The sequence below is a fragment of the Hypanus sabinus genome, chromosome 12 (assembly GCF_030144855.1).
Source record: "Hypanus sabinus isolate sHypSab1 chromosome 12, sHypSab1.hap1, whole genome shotgun sequence".
NCBI lineage: Eukaryota > Metazoa > Chordata > Chondrichthyes > Myliobatiformes > Dasyatidae > Hypanus > Hypanus sabinus.
In genome coordinates, this window is record NC_082717.1 from 11,162,754 (window position 1) to 11,181,957 (window position 19,204).

General features: G+C 46.5%; 1 protein-coding gene across 5 annotated transcripts in view; it reads right to left on the bottom strand.

The window, feature by feature from the left end:
• The window catches only part of adgrg6 (adhesion G protein-coupled receptor G6), a 169,927-nt gene that overhangs the window by 3,287 nt on the left and 147,436 nt on the right, over positions 1–19,204 (bottom strand). For 3 of the 5 annotated variants that reach the window (XM_059985539.1, XM_059985537.1, XM_059985535.1), the window contains one exon: positions 94–6,890. In XM_059985539.1, the coding sequence (XP_059841522.1) occupies positions 6,712–6,890 (179 nt within the window). In that variant the 3' untranslated portion in view covers positions 94–6,711. Of the gene's footprint in view, positions 1–93; positions 6,891–11,617; positions 11,671–19,204 lie in introns of those variants that run through there. The other 2 variants (XM_059985540.1, XM_059985536.1) reach the window with 2 other exon arrangements.

Sequence of the window (19,204 nt, forward strand, 5' to 3'; positions counted from 1 at the left end):
TAAGTACGGGTATTTACGCTCTCCCACCCCCCCCCCACCATCAGTACCTGCTCCCACCCTAACCACCCAATCAGACACATCACATTTGCACATCCAAAGCTTGTGTTTATTTGCACTTTTACAATGACAAATGGGATCTGAAAGCAAATGCTTTCACTGAATTTGAAATACATCAACACTTCAGAAGGGAAACAGCAAGGAGCTGAGGGAAGACACAGAAGACTGCAATAAATAAATATTTACAAGAGTAACCAGATTACAATCAGCAAGTAGAAGGCAAGGGTGTGGTGGAAAGACATAACGTGGGAAAAACACAACATCATATAAAAAATATAAATGCACTGTACTACACAGTAGTAATGTCTAAACTTAACAAAACATTCAGCTAACACAATGATTGTCAAATTAATATTTGCAACAAGACTAGTTTGTGAAATCTAAAATCTTGGGCTGCTAAGTTCATGTATTTCCAACATAATTATTTTCTAAATAATATGTTAGAGAATGGGGTTGAGAGGGATAATAAATCAGCCATGGTGAAATGGCAAAGCAGCCTTAATGGGCCGAATGGCCTAATTCTACTCCTGTGTCTTATGGTCTGAAAACAATCAAATTCACAGCACATATAAGAGAAAAAATGTGTTTTTGTAGCATTAGAATGGAAAAGGGGGAAAAGTGAGGTATTGTAATTGCTTCTGCAAAGTACACTTGGCGCCTGTGACCGGGAATGTCAAGACGGTGGATCTAGCCTGCCCCGTTCTTACAGAGGAGGTGTGTTGAAGTGTCACATGTGCACTTGCAGACATGTCAAAGCAAGTTTTATCAGTGAGCTGACATGAAGGAACAGGCTGGGAGATTTGTATTTAATATACAAATGCCATGTCACAGAAATCACCCTAGGGTGTACCACAAGGTGTCAGCTTTCGCAAATATTTCCCAATCAGCAGTCTTTCAAGGCATGAACGGAAGTCAACACAGACAGCCAGCGTTAGCTGCGCTGTAACCTCGTGTCCAAAGTCGGACAATGCTGAATCCCAATTTACTTCAAGTTCATTGTTTTTACGCCGCACGTAATTCTGACTGACAATTATTTTGTGTTTTGACTAATAATGGTGCTTGACACATGTACCATGGTGAGAACTAACACATTGGCTGCCTTTCCGCGCCAGACTGGAAGTTCGGCATTCCTGTTCTCCTGGGTGTGACCTTCAGGTGGTATTCAGAGAGGACCTGCAATACCAGGCCGTCTCCAAGAGGTGGCAGTGGTGCGCGCATGGCGAGTGGGGTGCCGCTCCCAGTTCATCACTGCCGCCACCAGGTGGATGTTGGTATCGCAGGACAAAGAGGACAGGGAACTTGGAACAAGTGTGTTTGCAAATTTTAGTCACAGTTTCAAGGTAATTTCTCTTTTTTAAACGGATGGGAGGGGTATTCAGAGGAAAAGGGAGTGACCGTAGCAACATGGGCCCACTGAGAATTGGCTCCAGTGAGACGAGGGACTGCCTGCAACATTCTGAAATGCTCCACAGCCAAGGCACTGACTTTGTTGTCTACCTGTTTTAGTTGGGTACAGTGGGCTCCAAGAAACAGTTAGTTACTAACAACCAGCTACTCTCAGTTTAATAATTGTTCATGAGAGGGGCTGGGGGTTGAAAACAGAGCAGTGGGGAAAATACATATGCAGGCTTTTTCCGCTGATCTAGGGTGAGACAAGATCTAGAGGTCATGGGTTAAGGGTTAAAGGTGAAATATTTAAGGGCACCTTCTTCACTCAGAGGGTGGTGAGAGTGTGGAATAAGCTGCCAGCGAAAGTGGTGGTAGAAGTCTGATTTCAACATTCAACAGAAATTCGGATAGGTGTATGAACGGGAGGGGTACAGAGCGCTATGGTCTGGGTGCAGGTCCAGACTAGTAGTCCAGTACAGACTAGATGGGCTGAAAGGTCTGTTTCTGTGCTGTAGTGTTCTATGACTTTATGTGTACCGTAGTCTGCAAATGCTGAGAGTGGCATGCTTTATAGTGACAATGACCTGTGTTCATTGGACATTGTATGTTCTCCCTGTGACCACATGAGCACAGCTTCCTCCCACATTCCAAAGACCTACAGGTTAGTAGGTTGTGGCCAAGCTACGTTAGTTCTCTGGACCCATGAGGCAGCAGGTCCACTCACTACAATACTGAGCCACCTCTCTGCCTCTATGCACTACCCTTGGGAAGCCCTCAGCCTCTGCCTGTGGTCCAGCATTCAACTGCCAGTGATTGGGCTTCGATTCCATTACGGTGAGTCATAACAATCTGCCCCTAGCGGTCTGCTGAAACCAGTCCCAGGCTGACTTTCATTGATTGGTTGATGTTGCAATCAAGGACTCTATCCTCCTGTAGTCCTACTGGGGAGTGTGAATTTGAGTTGCGTTCTGCATCTGAACAAAGGGTCATTTTGAGAAAAAAAGTGCCTGAAGCAACACTTACGGGGTGCTCCCAGTACAACTCGGACTGTGTTGTTTGTTGAGGAAATGATACATTTCACTGCACGTTTCACAGCTTCGATGCACAAGTGACAAATAGAGCTAATTATCATCTCCATAAAGAGCTGAAGATGGTGGAATCTGATAGGAGAGGAAGGTGGCTCCCAGAATTAAGTGAGGGACTAGGCTGCAGCTTTAACAAGAATCTAGTTAGGCCACATCTGGAATATTGTGTTCAGTTCTGGTTGCCCCTCTACACGAAGGATGTGGGGGCTAGAGAGAGGGGCAGAAGAGGTCTATCAGGATGCTGCCTGGTTTAGAGGGCACGTGCTATCACGAGAGGCTGGGTAAACTTGGGTCATTTTCTCTGGAACAGCAGAGACTGAGGGGAGATCTGATAGAGGTTTATAAAATTATGAGAGGCATAGATGGGGTAGACATGGAGAAGCTGTTTCCCAGGGTTGAAATGAGGGCATGCATTGAAGGTGAGAGAGGGTAGATTCATGGTGGAAGTGAGGGGTAATTTTTTTTACTCGGAGAGTGGTCGGTGCCTGGAATGCGTTGCCTGCTATCACAGGAGAGGCAAATACATTAGGGGCTTTTAAGAGAGGTTTAGATAGGCTCAAGGATGTGAGGAAGATTGACAGATTTCGACATGGTGTAGGTGGGAGGGATTAGTGTATGGGTGCTTTCGAATTCCTTTTTAGCTGGTTTCGCACAGCATCGTAGGGCGAAGGGCCTGTTCCAATGCTGTACAGTTCTCCATTCTATGTCATACGAGGGAGTTGTGAAGGGCAGAGGGGAAGACAGGGTGCAGGGACGTGTGGGTGGTGGGCAGTGGTAGTGGGTGGAACTGATTGATGAGGGAGGCACTCTGCCGGCCCTTTAAGCCAGGCTGCCAACCAACCGGTACACCGTTGGACTGTGAGAGGAAACTGGAGCACCTGGAGGGAACCCACGCAGTCACGGGGAGAACGTGCAAACTCCTGACAGCGGTGGGAGTTGAACCCTAGTCGCCTGCACTGATAAAGCTTTGTGCTAGCCGTTACGTCACCATGCTGGGGGAGCTCAGGAGGAGAATACATATCAGAATGGGACTGGGTTGGGTGTAGGAGGAACGGGGGAGCTCAGGAGGAGAATACATATCAGAATGGGACTGGGTTGGGTGTAGGAGGAACGGGGGAGATCAGGAGGAGAATACATATCAGAATGGGACTGGGTTGGGTGTAGGAGGAACGGGGGAGATCAGGAGGAGAATACATATCAGAATGGGACTGGGTTGGGTGTGGGAGGAACGGGGGAGCTCAGGAGGAGAATACATATCAGAATGGGACTGGGTTGGGTGTAGGAGGAACGGGGGAGATCAGGAGGAGAATACATATCAGAATGGGACTGGGTTGGGTGTGGGAGGAACGGGGGAGCTCAGGAGCAGAATACATATCAGAATGGGACTGGGTTGGGTGTAGGAGGAACGGGGGAGCTCAGGAGGAGAATACATATCAGAATGGGACTGGGTTGGGTGTGGGAGGAACGGGGGAGCTCAGGAGCAGAATACATATCAGAATGGGACTGGGTTGGGTGTAGGAGGAACGGGGGAGCTCAGGAGGAGAATACATATCAGAATGGGACTGGGTTGGGTGTAGGAGGAACGGGGGAGCTCAGGAGGAGAATACATATCAGAATGGGACTGGGTTGGGTGTAGGAGGAACGGGGGAGCTCAGGAGGAGAATACATATCAGAATGGGACTGGGTTGGGTGTAGGAGGAACGGGGGAGCTCAGGAGGAGAATACATATCAGAATGGGACTGGGTTGGGTGTGGGAGGAACGGGGGAGCTCAGGAGGAGAATACATATCAGAATGGGACTGGGTTGGGTGTAGGAGGAACGGGGGAGATCAGGAGGAGAATACATATCAGAATGGGACTGGGTTGGGTGTGGGAGGAACGGGGGAGCTCAGGAGCAGAATACATATCAGAATGGGACTGGGTTGGGTGTGGGAGGAACGGGGGAGATCAGGAGGAGAATACATATCAGAATGGGACTGGGTTGGGTGTAGGAGGAACGGGGGAGCTCAGGAGGAGAATACATATCAGAATGGGACTGGGTTGGGTGTGGGAGGAACGGGGGAGCTCAGGAGGAGAATACATATCAGAATGGGACTGGGTTGGGTGTGGGAGGAACGGGGGAGCTCAGGAGGAGAATACATATCAGAATGGGACTGGGTTGGGTGTAGGAGGAACGGGGGAGATCAGGAGGAGAATACATATCAGAATGGGACTGGGTTGGGTGTGGGAGGAACGGGGGAGCTCAGGAGGAGAATACATATCAGAATGGGACTGGGTTGGGTGTGGGAGGAACGGGGGAGCTCAGGAGCAGAATACATATCAGAATGGTACTGGGTTGGGTGTGGGAGGAACGGGGGAGATCAGGAGGAGAATACATATCAGAATGGGACTGGGTTGGGTGTAGGAGGAACGGGGGAGCTCAGGAGGAGAATACATATCAGAAGGGGACTGGGTTGGGTGTGGGAGGAACGGGGGAGCTCAGGAGGAGAAAGAATGGGACGGGAAGTTAGAGAATTCAGTGAAATTTTTCATTGATCTTCTTTACTATACTCTATCTGATGAAGACACATAATGTCATAGAAAAGTACAGCACAGAAACAGGCCCTTCAGCCCATCTAGTCCATGCCAAATCATTTACGCTGCCTACTCCCATCAATCTGCACTGGGAACATAGCCCTCCATACACCTACCTTCGATGTACCTACCCAAACTTCTCAGGCATTGCATCACCGCTTGCGTTGGCCTTTCACTCCACACTCGCACAACTTCTCCTCATGTTCCCCATAAACTTTTCACCTTTCACCCCTTAACCCATGATCTCTGGCTGTAGTTCCATCCAACCGCAGTGGAAAAAGCCACAAGGGGGAACGTGAAGGAAAATAGTCAACAGCTGATCCGGAGCTGGCTACCCGGAGGCTGGTGGGAAACAAGATAAATCAGGGCATTTGAGAGTGATTCAGTTGGAATTCTGAGGGAAGGTCATCTCCAGGCAAGGACTACGAGGCTGATGGAGCCAGTATGGATTCAGTGGGCTGGAGGACTGGGTCTGAGTCAGAACCATTCCCTGATTTCCACAACCCATCCGTGACAAAGTCCTTTTTATACTTCCAGACGTGTCGAACAAAAACATGTTTAATAAATAGACTAGAGGGCACAGCCTCAGAGTACAGGGACGTCCCTTTAGAACAGAGATGAGGGGGAATTTCTTTAGCCAGAGGGTGGTGAATCTGTGGAATTCATTGCCACAGACGGCTGTGGAGGCCAAGTCATTGGGTATATTTACAGCGGAGGTTGATAGGTTCTTGATTAATATGGGTGTCAAGGGTTATGTGAAGAAGGCAGAAGAGTGATGTTAAAAGGGGTAATAAATCAGCCATGATGGAATGGTGGAGCAGACTTGAAGGACCGAATGGCCTACTTCTACTCCTATGCATTAAAGTCTTATGATGTTGCTAATGGAATGTACACACTGGATGGGATGTACAAACTAATGGCCCCTGTGTGCTCTAGTTTAGTGGCCTGGCCCATCTTCCTTCCAATCCCGGGCTTTTATTAGTGGATTCTGTCCCCATTGGGATGAGGCACCCCTCCCCCCATTCAGGGGTCTCTCGTGCCTGTGTCAGGCAGGTACAGTGAGCAAAGGGACAATCTCCCCCACCGAGGGAGGTTCCCATGGCAAACAACACAAAGACTCCCGCAGTGTAACATCATTGAAGCCCTCTCCATCCCATGCGCTCCACAAGTATCACTCACCCAAAACTTACACCTTCTGTCAACTTCTCAAGGGTAGGAGGAAGTAGGTGGTGCTGGGTGGCACTCAAGGGTGGGAGGAGGACTCATTCCACTGCTAGATCTGGCTGATTTGAACCCAGGTCAATCTCTCGCCCCTGCCCTCTCTGAGTGCAGGAAATGGCCCACTGTGATGGAAACATTGGTGAAAGAGAGTGGATAGAAGATGATAATCTGCAGAGTTTAGCTGATGTCCATTAACCAACTGACCAGGACACAGTCACCTGAACTCTATGATTAAATCTCTGGTCTTTCATTCACTCCCTCCCCCGACCAGTGACCATTCCGCAACCCGCCACACCCTTCCCCCATCCCATATCAGAATGGCCGGCACTTTCACAAGACTCCCCTCCGCCTCTTTCCAGAACGTCCCTACCAGCGGGTGTGAGGCGTCAGAACTTGGTGCTATGGCTGAAATTATCAGACATCATGATGTTCTTGTAGAAGTTGTCAGAGTGGGTCGGGTAGAAACTGGTCACCTTGTCCAGGACATTGTGAACAGGAACAACAGGCTCCTGGCAGGCGTCCAATTGGCCGAATTTCGATGAGGTCACAGCTGCTAAGAGGCCACCTGGTGCGGAGAAAGGAACAGGTATGGTTAATCCTGCAAGTGAACTGGCAAGCACGAGACTCATCAAACACTCCACCCTCCCTGGACGTGTCTCCTCTCCCCTCTCCCATCAGGTAGAGGATATAAAAGCCCGAAAGCATGTGCCACCAAGTTCAAGTACAGCTTCTATCCCACTGTTATCAGGCCCTTGAATGCATCTCTGGTACAAGAGGGGCTCTTGGCTTCACAGTTTCCCTCATTTCGAACTTGCACCTTATTGTCTGCCTGCACTGCACTTCCTCTGGAACTGTACTCTGCTTTGTTATTGTTTCGTTCTGTTCCAGCTCAGTGCACTGGGTAATGATCGGATCTGTATGAGCAATGTGTAAGGTAAGTTTTTCACTGTATTCCAGTACATGACAATAGTAAACCTACTCAGACCCAGGAAGATCTCACGAACAGCAGTACTTAAGCAGGGGATCTTTGTTTAGTTACATTGAGGGAGGTTTAAATACTGGCCTCTGGACACCACCAATGACTCTCGGGGGGCTGCTCCTGCCTGCATTTTAGCCTATTTCCTCTCAGTGGCCGTATCATGTACACCTCCTCATTAACATAAATATCTGATCAGTCAATCATGCGACAGAAACTCAATGCATAAAAACATGCAGGAATGGTCTAGGGGTTCAGTTGTTATTCAGACCAAATGTCAGAATGGGGAAGAAATGACTTTGTCCCTGGAATGACTGTTGGTGCCGGATGGGGTGGTTTGAGTATCTCAGAAACTGCCATTATCCTGGGATTTTTTTTGCACACACAACACTCTCTAGAGTTTACAGAGACGGTGTGAGAAACGAGAAAAAGCATCCAGTGGGTGGCAGTTCAGTGAGTGAAGATGCTTTGTTAAAGAAAGAGGTCAGAGGAGAATGGCCAGACAGGAAGGTGACGGCAACAGAGATAGCCACACATTACAACAGTGGTGTGTAGAAGAGCGTCTCTGAATACACAACACACCGAAACTTGAAGTGGATGGGCTACGGCAGAGGAGAACATGAACATACAGATAGTGACAACGTTATTAGAGTGGTAGAGTATATATGCGGCCATCCAGTCAGAAGGAGCCAAGGAGGGAGAAGATGTCCAAGTAAAAGTGCTCCTGGAGCAGGCAAAGATAGCTATCCATGTGTCCTGGGCATGGGTAGCAGAGGGTTCCGCCAGGGTGCACTGTCTGGTGAAGTTCCGGGGGTATTTCCATGACTGGGTAACCATGGAGAGGGAACGTGCAGTGTCCACAGGTACCATGGAGGTGTCGCAGGGATGTTTCGGAACCAAAGGGGATAAACGTCATCCTGGACAGAGATGGGAGCATTTTAATTCATGTTAGTGTTCGCATCAGTCACTGTTATTGAAAGCAATTTGTAATAAAGGTGTTTTTCTTAAAGGAAGGAAAAAAGAGAACAAATTGAGGAGTGTGGCTTGATCCACAACTTGCTGATTTAGGCATGAGAGCCCACCCACTGAGTCAGTGCCATTCATTACTCTGGAAAGGGAAGAAAAGCCTGCAGATGCCAGAAACCTGAAACAAAATCAGACCATGCCAGAAATGCTCACCAGGTCAGGAAGCATCCAGACGGAGTGAAGCAGAGAGAACGTTTCAGACTGATAACCTTTCACCCGGACCGGACAGTGTCAGGAAACCAGCATTTTCTAAGTTGTGGAGAAGGGAGGGGGTGTATGAGGAGAGGTTGGACTGCCCTATTTTGTTTTATACATTGTTTTAGGCTGACCTAGTAGAGGGTTCAAAAGTTATGAGAGACATAGACAAGGTAGACAGTCAAAATCTTTTACCCAGTGCTGAAATGCCAAATGCTAGAGAGCATATGCTTAAGGTGAGAAGGGGAAGTGTCTACAGGTGATGTACAGAGAACACACACAAAATGCTGGAGGAATTCCACAGGTCAGACAGCATCTATGGAGGGGAATAAACAGACAATATTTAGGGCCAAGATATGTTTTCAGTGTGGTAGTAGAGGGACTCACAATCCAGATGAAGAATTTAAGCATGAAACATCAACTGCTTATTCCATTCCACAGATGCTGCCTGACCTGCTGAGTTTCTCCAGCATTTTGTCTGAGTTGCTCAGGATTTCCAGCATCTGCAGAATCTCTTGTGTTTGTGTAGGTGATGCTGGAGGGCAGGGATTTCTTTTCTGAAGCAGTGGCGGGTGCCTGGAACACACTATCAGCGAAGGAGGTGGAAGCAGACAGAACAGTAATATTTAAGGCTTTTAGACAGGGACGTGAATAAAGAGGGAATTGAGGGAGATAGACCATGTACAGCTAGATATGATTAGTCAGATTGGAATCATCATCAGCTCAAGCTAGATGGGCAGGAAGTTGTAAACTCAGGCAGCTCCACCATGGGTAATAGCCCCTCCAGCACTGAGGATGCTTACAAAAGGTGATGCCTCAAAAAGGCAGCATCCATCATTAAGGACCCCCATCACCTAGGACATGCCCTCTTCTCACTGCTACCGTTACAGAAGCCTGAAGAGACAGATTTGATGTTTCAGAAGTGTTTCCCCTCTGCCATCAGATTTCTACACGGACAGTGAACCCATGAACACTACCTCACTACCTTTTTTTCTTTTTTTTTGCTCTCATTGCACTACTTACCTACTTGATTTTTTATATATATTCCTGATTGTAGATTGTAGTTTTTTATTATCATGTACTGCTGCTGACATACAACAAATTTCATGACATATGCCAGGGATACTAAACCCGATTCTGATTCTGTTCCCGTTCTTGCTTCATGGCCCATGTCCTACGTCCTAAGTTATCTCCAATGCCAAACAGGAGCATTGACGGAGCACGCCAAGGCTGAATGGCCTCTTCCTGGCTCTGTGGCTCCCTGCTTCCTGGAGTACGGCCTAGAAAGCTCACCAGTGGCTCCCTGCTTCCCCGGGAGAATGCAGCACGTCGCTTTGACCCTCACACAGATCTGACGCAGCACAGGTCGGTATGGCAACTGCTCTGCCCGATTGGAGGGAATGGCACAGATTTGTGGGTCCAGCTCGGCAATTCATGGAAACCGTTCTCCCATTCCATGGATCCCATCTTCTCACTGTCAACATCATCAGACTCCCCCCACCCCAGATGTTCTTCCTTCTCCCCGCCATCCAACAGAAGATACAAGAACCTGGAAGCAGGTACCACCAGGCTTAGGGACAGTTTCTAATCAGCCGTTACAAGACTCCAGTACAATAAGATGGGCATTTGGCTTCTCAGTCTACCTCAATTTGGCCCTTGCATCTTATTGTAAGACCATAAGAAATGAATTAATTTGACTATTGAGATACAGCGTGCAATAGGCCCTTTGGGCACTTTGAGCCCTACTGCCCAGCAACCCCTAATTGAATTCTAGCCTAATCATAGGACAACTTACAATGACCAATTAACCTCCTAACCAATACGCCTTTGGACTGTGGGAGGAAACTGGAACACCCGGAGGAAACTCACACAGTCAGAGAGGAACATGATTGTGAGGAAAATGGAATGATTTGAACGTTGTGTAGGAAGAGGGGAATTCTAAGGTTGCCCATTTAATTGGATTGGCACAACGTTGCAGGCTGCAGGGCCTGTCCCTGTGCTGTTCTACTCTACGTATTCTATTTGTGATAATGCTACTTTATGTATTGTGTGTGAGCTATATGTACTGTGTTGTGCACCTTGGTCCAGATGAACATTGTTTCGTTTGATGGCATACATGTATACCATTGAATGTCAATGAGCTTGAGCTTGGTTAATTGCACTTTCCTGAACATGACTACATTATATCCAAGAGTAGAATGTTTGAAGGAAGGTTTGCATTGTCCCAGTGCGCAGCAGAGGAACAAAACCCTCTTTGCCACCCTATGCCATGAGCAGTGACCCTAGTAAAACATCGAACCTCCTGTATAATGCCACGACGCATGCAGCGACCAAGAACACCCTGGCAAGAAGGACCCAAAGCCAGTCAAGGTTCCAAGATGTAAGAAAAGGGAGAGTGCACAGAGGTGGGTTACAGTACGGCACACTACGAAAGAGACCTGAACCATGCACGGCAACACACACAAAACGCTGGAGGAACTCAGCAAGTCAGGCAGCATCTGAGGAAGGGAATAAAGAATGAGTTTCTTCATCAGGACTGATCAAATCAATACACAGTGCATGACACAGACCAACAATGACAATAACTTCTTCCCCCTTCTTCTCCAGTCCTGATGAAGGGTACCAAAGTGAAACACCAACTGTTTATTCCTCTCCATAGATGCTGCCTGCCCTTCTGAGCTCCTCTGGAAACTTTGTGTGTGCTGCTCTGAATTTCTAGCACCTGAAGAACCTCTTGCATTTATGAAGCATGCACAGAACCCAAACTCCTCGAACCCTCAGTCGTCAAGCATGCACGCGGCCAATCAGCGGCGGCCAGCTCAGCGCAGAAGCGGCTTTGGGCAAAAGGCTGGAAGTGCAACATCTCCACACCACCACACCAGGAGGGAAATGGCCTCCCAGCTATGGATGCACCAAGCCAAGCAAGAGCACGGAACCTCAACCAACAGCATAGGGGAACATCTCCCATTTGCACCCATCTACCGGCTGCGTGCAATGGTAATTTGCCATGGGCCAGAGCAACTGGACACCCCGTCAACGCAAGATGACTGCAGCCATTGGTGACCAAGCGATGGTGGTTACGCAACATGTTTTACCTTTGAACAGGAACACATCTCTGCACAGGGACAAATTCTCAGAAGGCCTCATCCTGTTCCAGAAACACATCAATAGATGTTATTCAGAATAGCATGACAGCACACAGAGCACCCATGTCCTTCAAAAATAGACATGCATTCATGTAGCTGCAGTTGGTTTGCAGCTTAGTGAAGGCGCAGTCACTGCAGTACTGTGCAGAGAACAATAGCTTATTCACGCACCGCCAACTCCCACCTGCAGCAGCAACGAAACAATGTGGAAGCATTGAGAGACTGAACAGAATCAGGCTCTTTGGCCCATCAAATCCCTGCTCACTGTCCATCCTGCTCTGAAGTAATGCACACAGAATGCTGATGGTGTCGTCACCAATTGACTGGGCTCTGACAACTCTGTCAACCTGCTTTTGTTTCTTAACTACACTCTATTTACTTGTGCACGTGGAGAACGGCGTGCCCTCTGTATCCAGAATGTTTTGGTGTCTGGACAGAGAAATGCCATTTTTATACAGAATTGATCAGCAGTTATAGATATTGCCCATCGATAACCTTGTGCATGTTCAAATTCCTCATTTTCAAGATTAATTGCCATTCACAATACAGGTGCTCGAAATCAATAGAAACAATGTTGTTGTTCAGTCGTTAAGTCGAGTCTGATTCTTTATCACCTCACAGACCATAGGGTTTTCATGGCAAGATGCAGAAGGCCTTTCTTCCCCACAGATACTACTGCTGCCCAGGTTGGGAGCCAGCCAGGCTTGAACTCAGGACCATCTGCCTTGGAGTCCAATGTTGATGCCACTACACTACCAGCTGACCCAATAGAAACTAGAAGCTACCAATTAGTAAAGCAATTGTCCCTCAGTTGGCATGTGTGCCCTTTGCATCCCTCTGCTACATTTTCATCTGGTCTTGGTAAGCCTGGCGGCTCCGGTTTGCTGCTGTGCAAAGGGAAACGATGTTCTTCAAAGATCTTTCTTGCCTGGACTGTCTGCACTCTATGCTTGCCTAGACGTTAATTAACACTTACCTCACCATGCCTTCCACAGATGAATGCAGTAAGTCAGGCAGCATCAGTGGAGAGGAATAAACAGTTGACACTTTGGGCCAAGATCCTTCATCAGGATTGCCTGACCTGTGGAGTTCCTTTGGCATTTTGTGTTATTCCGGATTTCCCTCATCTGCAGAGCTCTTGTGTTAACCTTCTTTCTCTAACCCTGCTCTGGCCCCCGATTCACCTCCCCACATTTTCCAATCAGCTCCCACCCAGGTTCTACCGCTCACCGACAATTTGCAGTGATCGATGAACCTCCCAAACCGCAAGCCTTTGGACAAAACTGGTGCCTCCAGAGGTCAGAGAGAGAACGTGCAAAGCCCACACAGACAAAACTGGAGGACAGAGGCCAGAATGAGAAGTTGTGGGGAGGGGGAGGAGTACAATCTGATAGGTTTCTTCCCCGCTTCCTTTTTTCCAGGCCTGGTGAAGGGTCTCAGCCAATAAGTTGACTTTTATTCTCCTGCATAGATGCTGCCTGGCCTGCTGAGTTCTTCCAACAGTTTGTGTGTGTGTTGCTCTGGATTTCCAGCATCTGCAGAATCCCTTGTGTCTATCATTCATCTCATCTTTTAATCTTGGCTGCTATCCACAAAGACAGCAGGAAATTGCAGAGAGTTGTGGACACAGCACAGTCTGTCACGAAAACCAAACCTCTCCTATATTGTAACACAAATAAAATGCTGGAAGAACTCAGCCAGTCTCAACTCCCACTGAGTTCCTCCAACATTTTGAGCACATTGCTTAAAATTTCCAGTATCTGCAGAATCTCTTGTTTTCGTAAGATCTGCCCCCCCCCCCCCCCGAGTTGATTCCGTCCATACTTCTTGCTGCCCTGGGAAAACAGTCAACATCATCAAGAACCCCTCCCAACCCATCATTCTCTCTTCTCCCCCCTCGCATCAGGCAGGAGATACCAACTCCTGAAAGTACATACTAATCGGCTCAAGGGACAGCATGTATCCTCAAGTTATTAAATGCTTGAATGGATCTCTTAAATGATAAAAATGAACATTTAATTCTTCAACCTACCTCATTGTGGCCCTTTACCTTATTGTCTATCCGCACTGCAGTTTCTCTGTAACACTCTATTCTGCTTTCTGTTTTCCCTTTTGTACTACCTTGATGTATGTATATATATGGAATGATCTGTCTCAATGGTAGGCCAACGGAAGGTCTTCTCTTTAACTCTGTACATGAACCATAAGATACAGGATTTTATTTTACAGAAATGATTCCCGGATTGAATGGCTTGTCATATGAAGGGTGTTTGATGGCTCTGGGCCTGTTTTCGCCAGAATTCAGATGAATGAAGCATGACTTCATTGAAACCTACCGAATGGTGAAAAGCTTTGATGGAGTGGATGTGGAGAGGATGCTTCCTATAATGGGAGGGTCTAAGACCAGAGGACACAGCCTCAGAATAGAGGGACATCCTTTTAGAAAGGACACGATGATGAAGTACTTTAGCCAGAGAGTGGTGAATCTGTGGAATTCGTTGCCACAGGAGGTCGAGTCTTTATGTATATTTGAAGCAGAGGTTGATAGGTTCGTGATTGATCAGGGTATGAGGGATATGGGAGAAGGCAGGAGATTGGGGCTGAGAGGAAAAATGGATCAGCCACGATGAAATGGTGGAGCAGATTCAATGGGCCACATAGCCTGATTCTGCTAACATATCTTGTGATCTTATAGTCTTATTTGGCCCATCCAGTCAGCTCTGCCATTTCATCATGGCTAGTCCACTTCACTCTGAACTACGTACCCCAATAAGATCTCATCTGTGAGAATAATAAACCAATTACCCATTAATCTGTACAGACCTTCACTCCTCTCCACACCCCCTCTCTCTTAAAACTCGCTGTGCCTGACTATGGTACATCCCATGCATTAAGGAGGGCTGCGTCCATAGAAAACCCTCCATATCACGACTTTCCGTAACCCTTTATAAGAATTGACAGATATAGTTGTTCCTTTTGCATTTTGTGTTTATTTTGTTTTTTTTCACACATAAATATAGTAAGAGAAAATTTTTATTCTCTCTCCAAAAGAACTGAGATGTGAATTGTGTAGCAGTGAACTTCCACTACAAGGAGCACAGTACACTGTAGTCACAGTTCAGCTGAAGGAACTTTGAACAAATACAATGGCTCTATTTCTCCTTAAATAGGTACGGCTTGACTTACCGGGGGTTCGCATTACATTCCAGAGCAAGGACGTCCCTGTCCAGGTTTTGGTCTGAGTTGAATAATCTTAAATGGGTCTGAGGTGGGGAAAGTTGGGTGTTGGGGGGGGGGGGGATTGCAAGCATCTACAGGAAGTGCCGCCTCAAGAAGGTGGCGTGTGTTATCAGGATCCCACCTTTCAAGCCACGCCCTCTTCCTGTGGCTACCATCCGGCAGGAGGCATAAAAGCCTGAGGCCCTCCACCACCAGGTTCAGGGACTGCCAATGTGGGTCCTTGAACTGACCTGCAAAACCCTAACTTTACCTTAGCCTACGGACCACCTCTTGCACTGTTATATCCCTGAACCACAAACAGAAAATACTGGAGGGACTCTGCAGGTCAGGCAGCATCTATGGGCGGGAATGAACAGTCGATGTTTGGGGCCGAAACCCTTCATCAGGACCGGTGACGTTTGCACTAAAGTCTTGTTTCATGTAGCCCTTTTCCCTCTTCACTGTCTTGTATAAATTATGGGAGATGTTGTACCTTGAGAGGACAGACCAGGTTAGAACTTGCACAGTGGGTGGAAGGGTTCTGTGCAGAGCAACAGAACAAAGGGATCTGGGAATACTGATCCATGATTCCCTCAGCGTGGCCACACTGGCAGAGAGGGTCATGTGGAGAGCCCGACCTTCGTAAATCAGACATTGAGCACAGGAGCTAGGATGTTGTGTTCAAGATGTATGAGACATTGGTGAGGCCAGATTTGGAGTATTGTGTGCAGTTTTGGCAACTTACCTAAAGGAAAAATATCCATCAGATTAAAAGAGTACAGAGAAAATTTACAACCTACTCAAAGATTAGTCTAACCCTTTGTTCCCACTTAGCCCTCCATTGTCTTTCTTCAATATGCCAATCTAAGATTCCATTAAATGCCCCTGATGTATCTCCATCTGCCACCGCATCTTGCAGCATGTTCCGTGCACCCACCACTCTTTGTGTAAAAAATCTGCCTTTAACACCCCCCCCATACTATATTTCAATTCCCTTAAAACTATGACCTTTCATATCAGCCACTTCTGCCCTGAGAAAAACTCCCTGACTTTCCACTCAATCTATGACTTTTATCACCTTGTACTTCTCTGTCCGGTCACCTCTCATCCTTCTGAGCTCCAAAGAGAAAAGTCCTAGCTCATTCAACCTCTCCTCAGAAAACATGCTCTCTAATTCAGGCAGCATCCTGGTAAATCTCTGCACCCTCACTAAAGCTTCCACATCCTTCCTATAATGAGACGTCCAGAACTGAACTCCATATTTCAGATGTGTTCTAACCAGGGTTTAACAGAGCTGCAACCCTGCCTCCTGGCTCTTGAGCTCAGCCCACCAGCTAATGCAGGCCAACACACCATATGGCTTCTCAAAGCCCTACATAAGCTGGAAAGAGAAAGAAGACATGCCCTGTTCTCATTATTACCACCAGGGAGGAGGCACAGGTGCCTGAAGACACACACTCAATGTGTTAGGAACATCTTCTTCCCCTCCATCATCAGATTTCTGAATGGTCCATGAACCCATGAATATTTTCCCTCTTATTTTGCACTACTTTTTACAGTGTACGCACATATACATACACGCTGGATTTCAGTTAATTTAGCTTTGGTTATTCAGGGCAGCTGCTAATTTGGGACAACTCTTAAAGAACAAAAATTAATTGAGAAAATAGCCGGGATTCCCTTTGTTTACTTGAGACTCTGTGCCTCTTAATTAGGACAGGAGACGGTTCAGGAAACATTTCGAGCTTGTGTCTGTTGCATATACTGTCTGGCCATTAGACACTCTACTGTGCTTGGAATGAACAGTTTTTAAATAGCGTCTTTTGTGTGTGCTTGTGTTACGTTAACTGTTTGGGCTGACGGATGTCAATTATAAAATTTAAAAGCTATTAGATGGGCGGCTTCTACCTGTAGGGTAACCTCTTCGGCTAGTGTCAAATCTTTTCGTGGCATCTTGGCAAGGGTCTGAAATTTTTTCTAGCCCAAATTAAAAACAAATGATCACAAATCCACCAAACACCACTCATTGTCAGCTGCCAGAGATAACTGGTGTGCTGACACATCAGCAAGATATAATACAAAAACTCCCAAAAATGAGAACATGAAAACAGCCAGGTGTTGAAGAGGACCTCAATCAATGGTTTTCCATTGTACCTGGATGAGATGAGCATATCAGTGGACCAAGGTTAAACAAAAACAAGTCAGAGGAGCTAGATAAGAAGCTGGGACATGAAGATTTGGTTAGTTGTCTCGATGGAAGTGTTGGCACCACATTAAATTCACAAAAGCACAAGGCGAGAAAGATAGAGCTTATGCTGTACGCGCAGAAACACAAAAATCTACAAAACTCCCCGACTTGCTTCAAAAAGTTTGTACATGCAGATGGTATCTACAATGCTGATGAAAAAGGACTTTCTTTTATCATGCCACACTGAGTGATTTCTTGGCTACAAACATGCAACATGATCGGGTTCAAACAAAGCAATGGATCACGTAATGGATTAATTTTCTGCACTGATTTTCTTCATTTCCAATTAATCAATGGAACACAGCAGCATACACTGTATGATTTGTCCATTGATAAATTTTAGGAAATAACACACAGTTTTATAGTACGATAGTAGTATTGCTTCTGTTCTATTTCATTTAAATACATAACTTGTTTTTTTAACTATCTCCATGAAACTGACTAATAAGGGCAGACGTTTAATTGCACCATGATGTACAGGTCCCAATGTGACCCAACTAATTCGAATCCACTATATTTCTTATTCTGATCTACCGTTTATTTAATGTCTTGCTCTGTACTGCTGCCACAAAACAATAAATTTCACACATGCGTCAGTGATAATAAACCCGATTCTTAATCTGGTTCTGAACTTAGTCTGATGTACTGCATGTCAGACATTTGAATTTAATAATATTACAAGAGTTCATTCTTATGTAGGAGGGTCCATAAATTGGGCGTTCGTAACCCAGACAACCTGTATTTGGCAGAGGACAAAAAATGACAGAGGCAGTGTTACTGAAGAGCTGAAGGAAGAAATGAAGAAGCTGAATCTTTGATGTGAAAGGAATGAACTAAGGTTCAAAATTCAAGATTCAAATTTATTTATCACATTTACATCAAAACATACAATGAAATGTGTTGCTTGCTTTAACAATCAACACACATGAGACTGTGCCAGGGACCGCCCACAATGCCACCACACATTCAGGTGCCAACATAGTGTACCCACAATGTTCAGCAGAACAACACAGAATACAATAAGATAAAACACAACAAACAACAAAACAACAACAGCAAAACAAGCCCGGTTTTTCCCTTCCACCCGTGCCTACACACAACTTCAACCCGAGGACAGGGTTCAGGCCACGGACTCGGACTCACAGACATTGGACCTCAGACTTCCCCAGCAGTCCCGTAGAGGTTCACAGATTCTGTTTCCTGCCAGTGGGCTTCAAATTCCGGATTTCTGATTCGACCCTCGGGCGTTGTCCTCAGCAGCCCTCGTTGACAATGGACTTCCAGCCCGACATCTAAGCCTGGATGTCCCACGTCTGCATCGCTGGCTTCTGAATGTGGACCAGAAGCTTACACTTTGGCCTGGCCTTCTAATTCCACCCCCTCCCTCCTCCCCTCCACATTCCTGTCTCTAAACCCTAATCTCAAAGTTCAAAGTAAATTTATTATCAAAGCACATGTCTGTCACCATGTACAACCCTGAGATTTATTTTCTTGTGGGCATGCTGAAGCAGTCCACGAAAGAATATTAACCATAACAGAATCAGTGAAAGACCACACCAACATGGGCAAAAGGTAAAAAAATTGTGCAAACACAAAAAACAAATAATTAATAATAATAATAAATAAGAAAAGCAATAAATATCAAGAAAATGAGATGAAGAGACCTTGAAAGGGAGTTCAGAGGTTGCGGGAACATTTTGATAATGGGGCAAGTGAGGTTGAGTGAAGTTATCCCTTCTGGTTCAAGACCCTGATAGTTGCGGGTTAATAACCGTTCCCGAACCTGGTGGTGCGAGTCCTGCAGTTCCTGCACCTTCTTCCTGCTGGCACCAGCAAGGGTCCCTGATAATGGATACTGCTTTCCTGCTGTTTCATGCAGATGTGCTCAGTGGGGGGAGGGATTTACCTGAGATGGACTGGGCTGAGTCCATTACTTTTTGTAGGATTTTCCTGTTCAAGGCCATTGGTGCTTCCAAACCAGGCTGTGATGCGACCAGTCAATATTCCCTCCCTTCACATCAGACCATAAGACCACAGGTGCCGAATCTGGCCATTCGGCCCATCGAGTC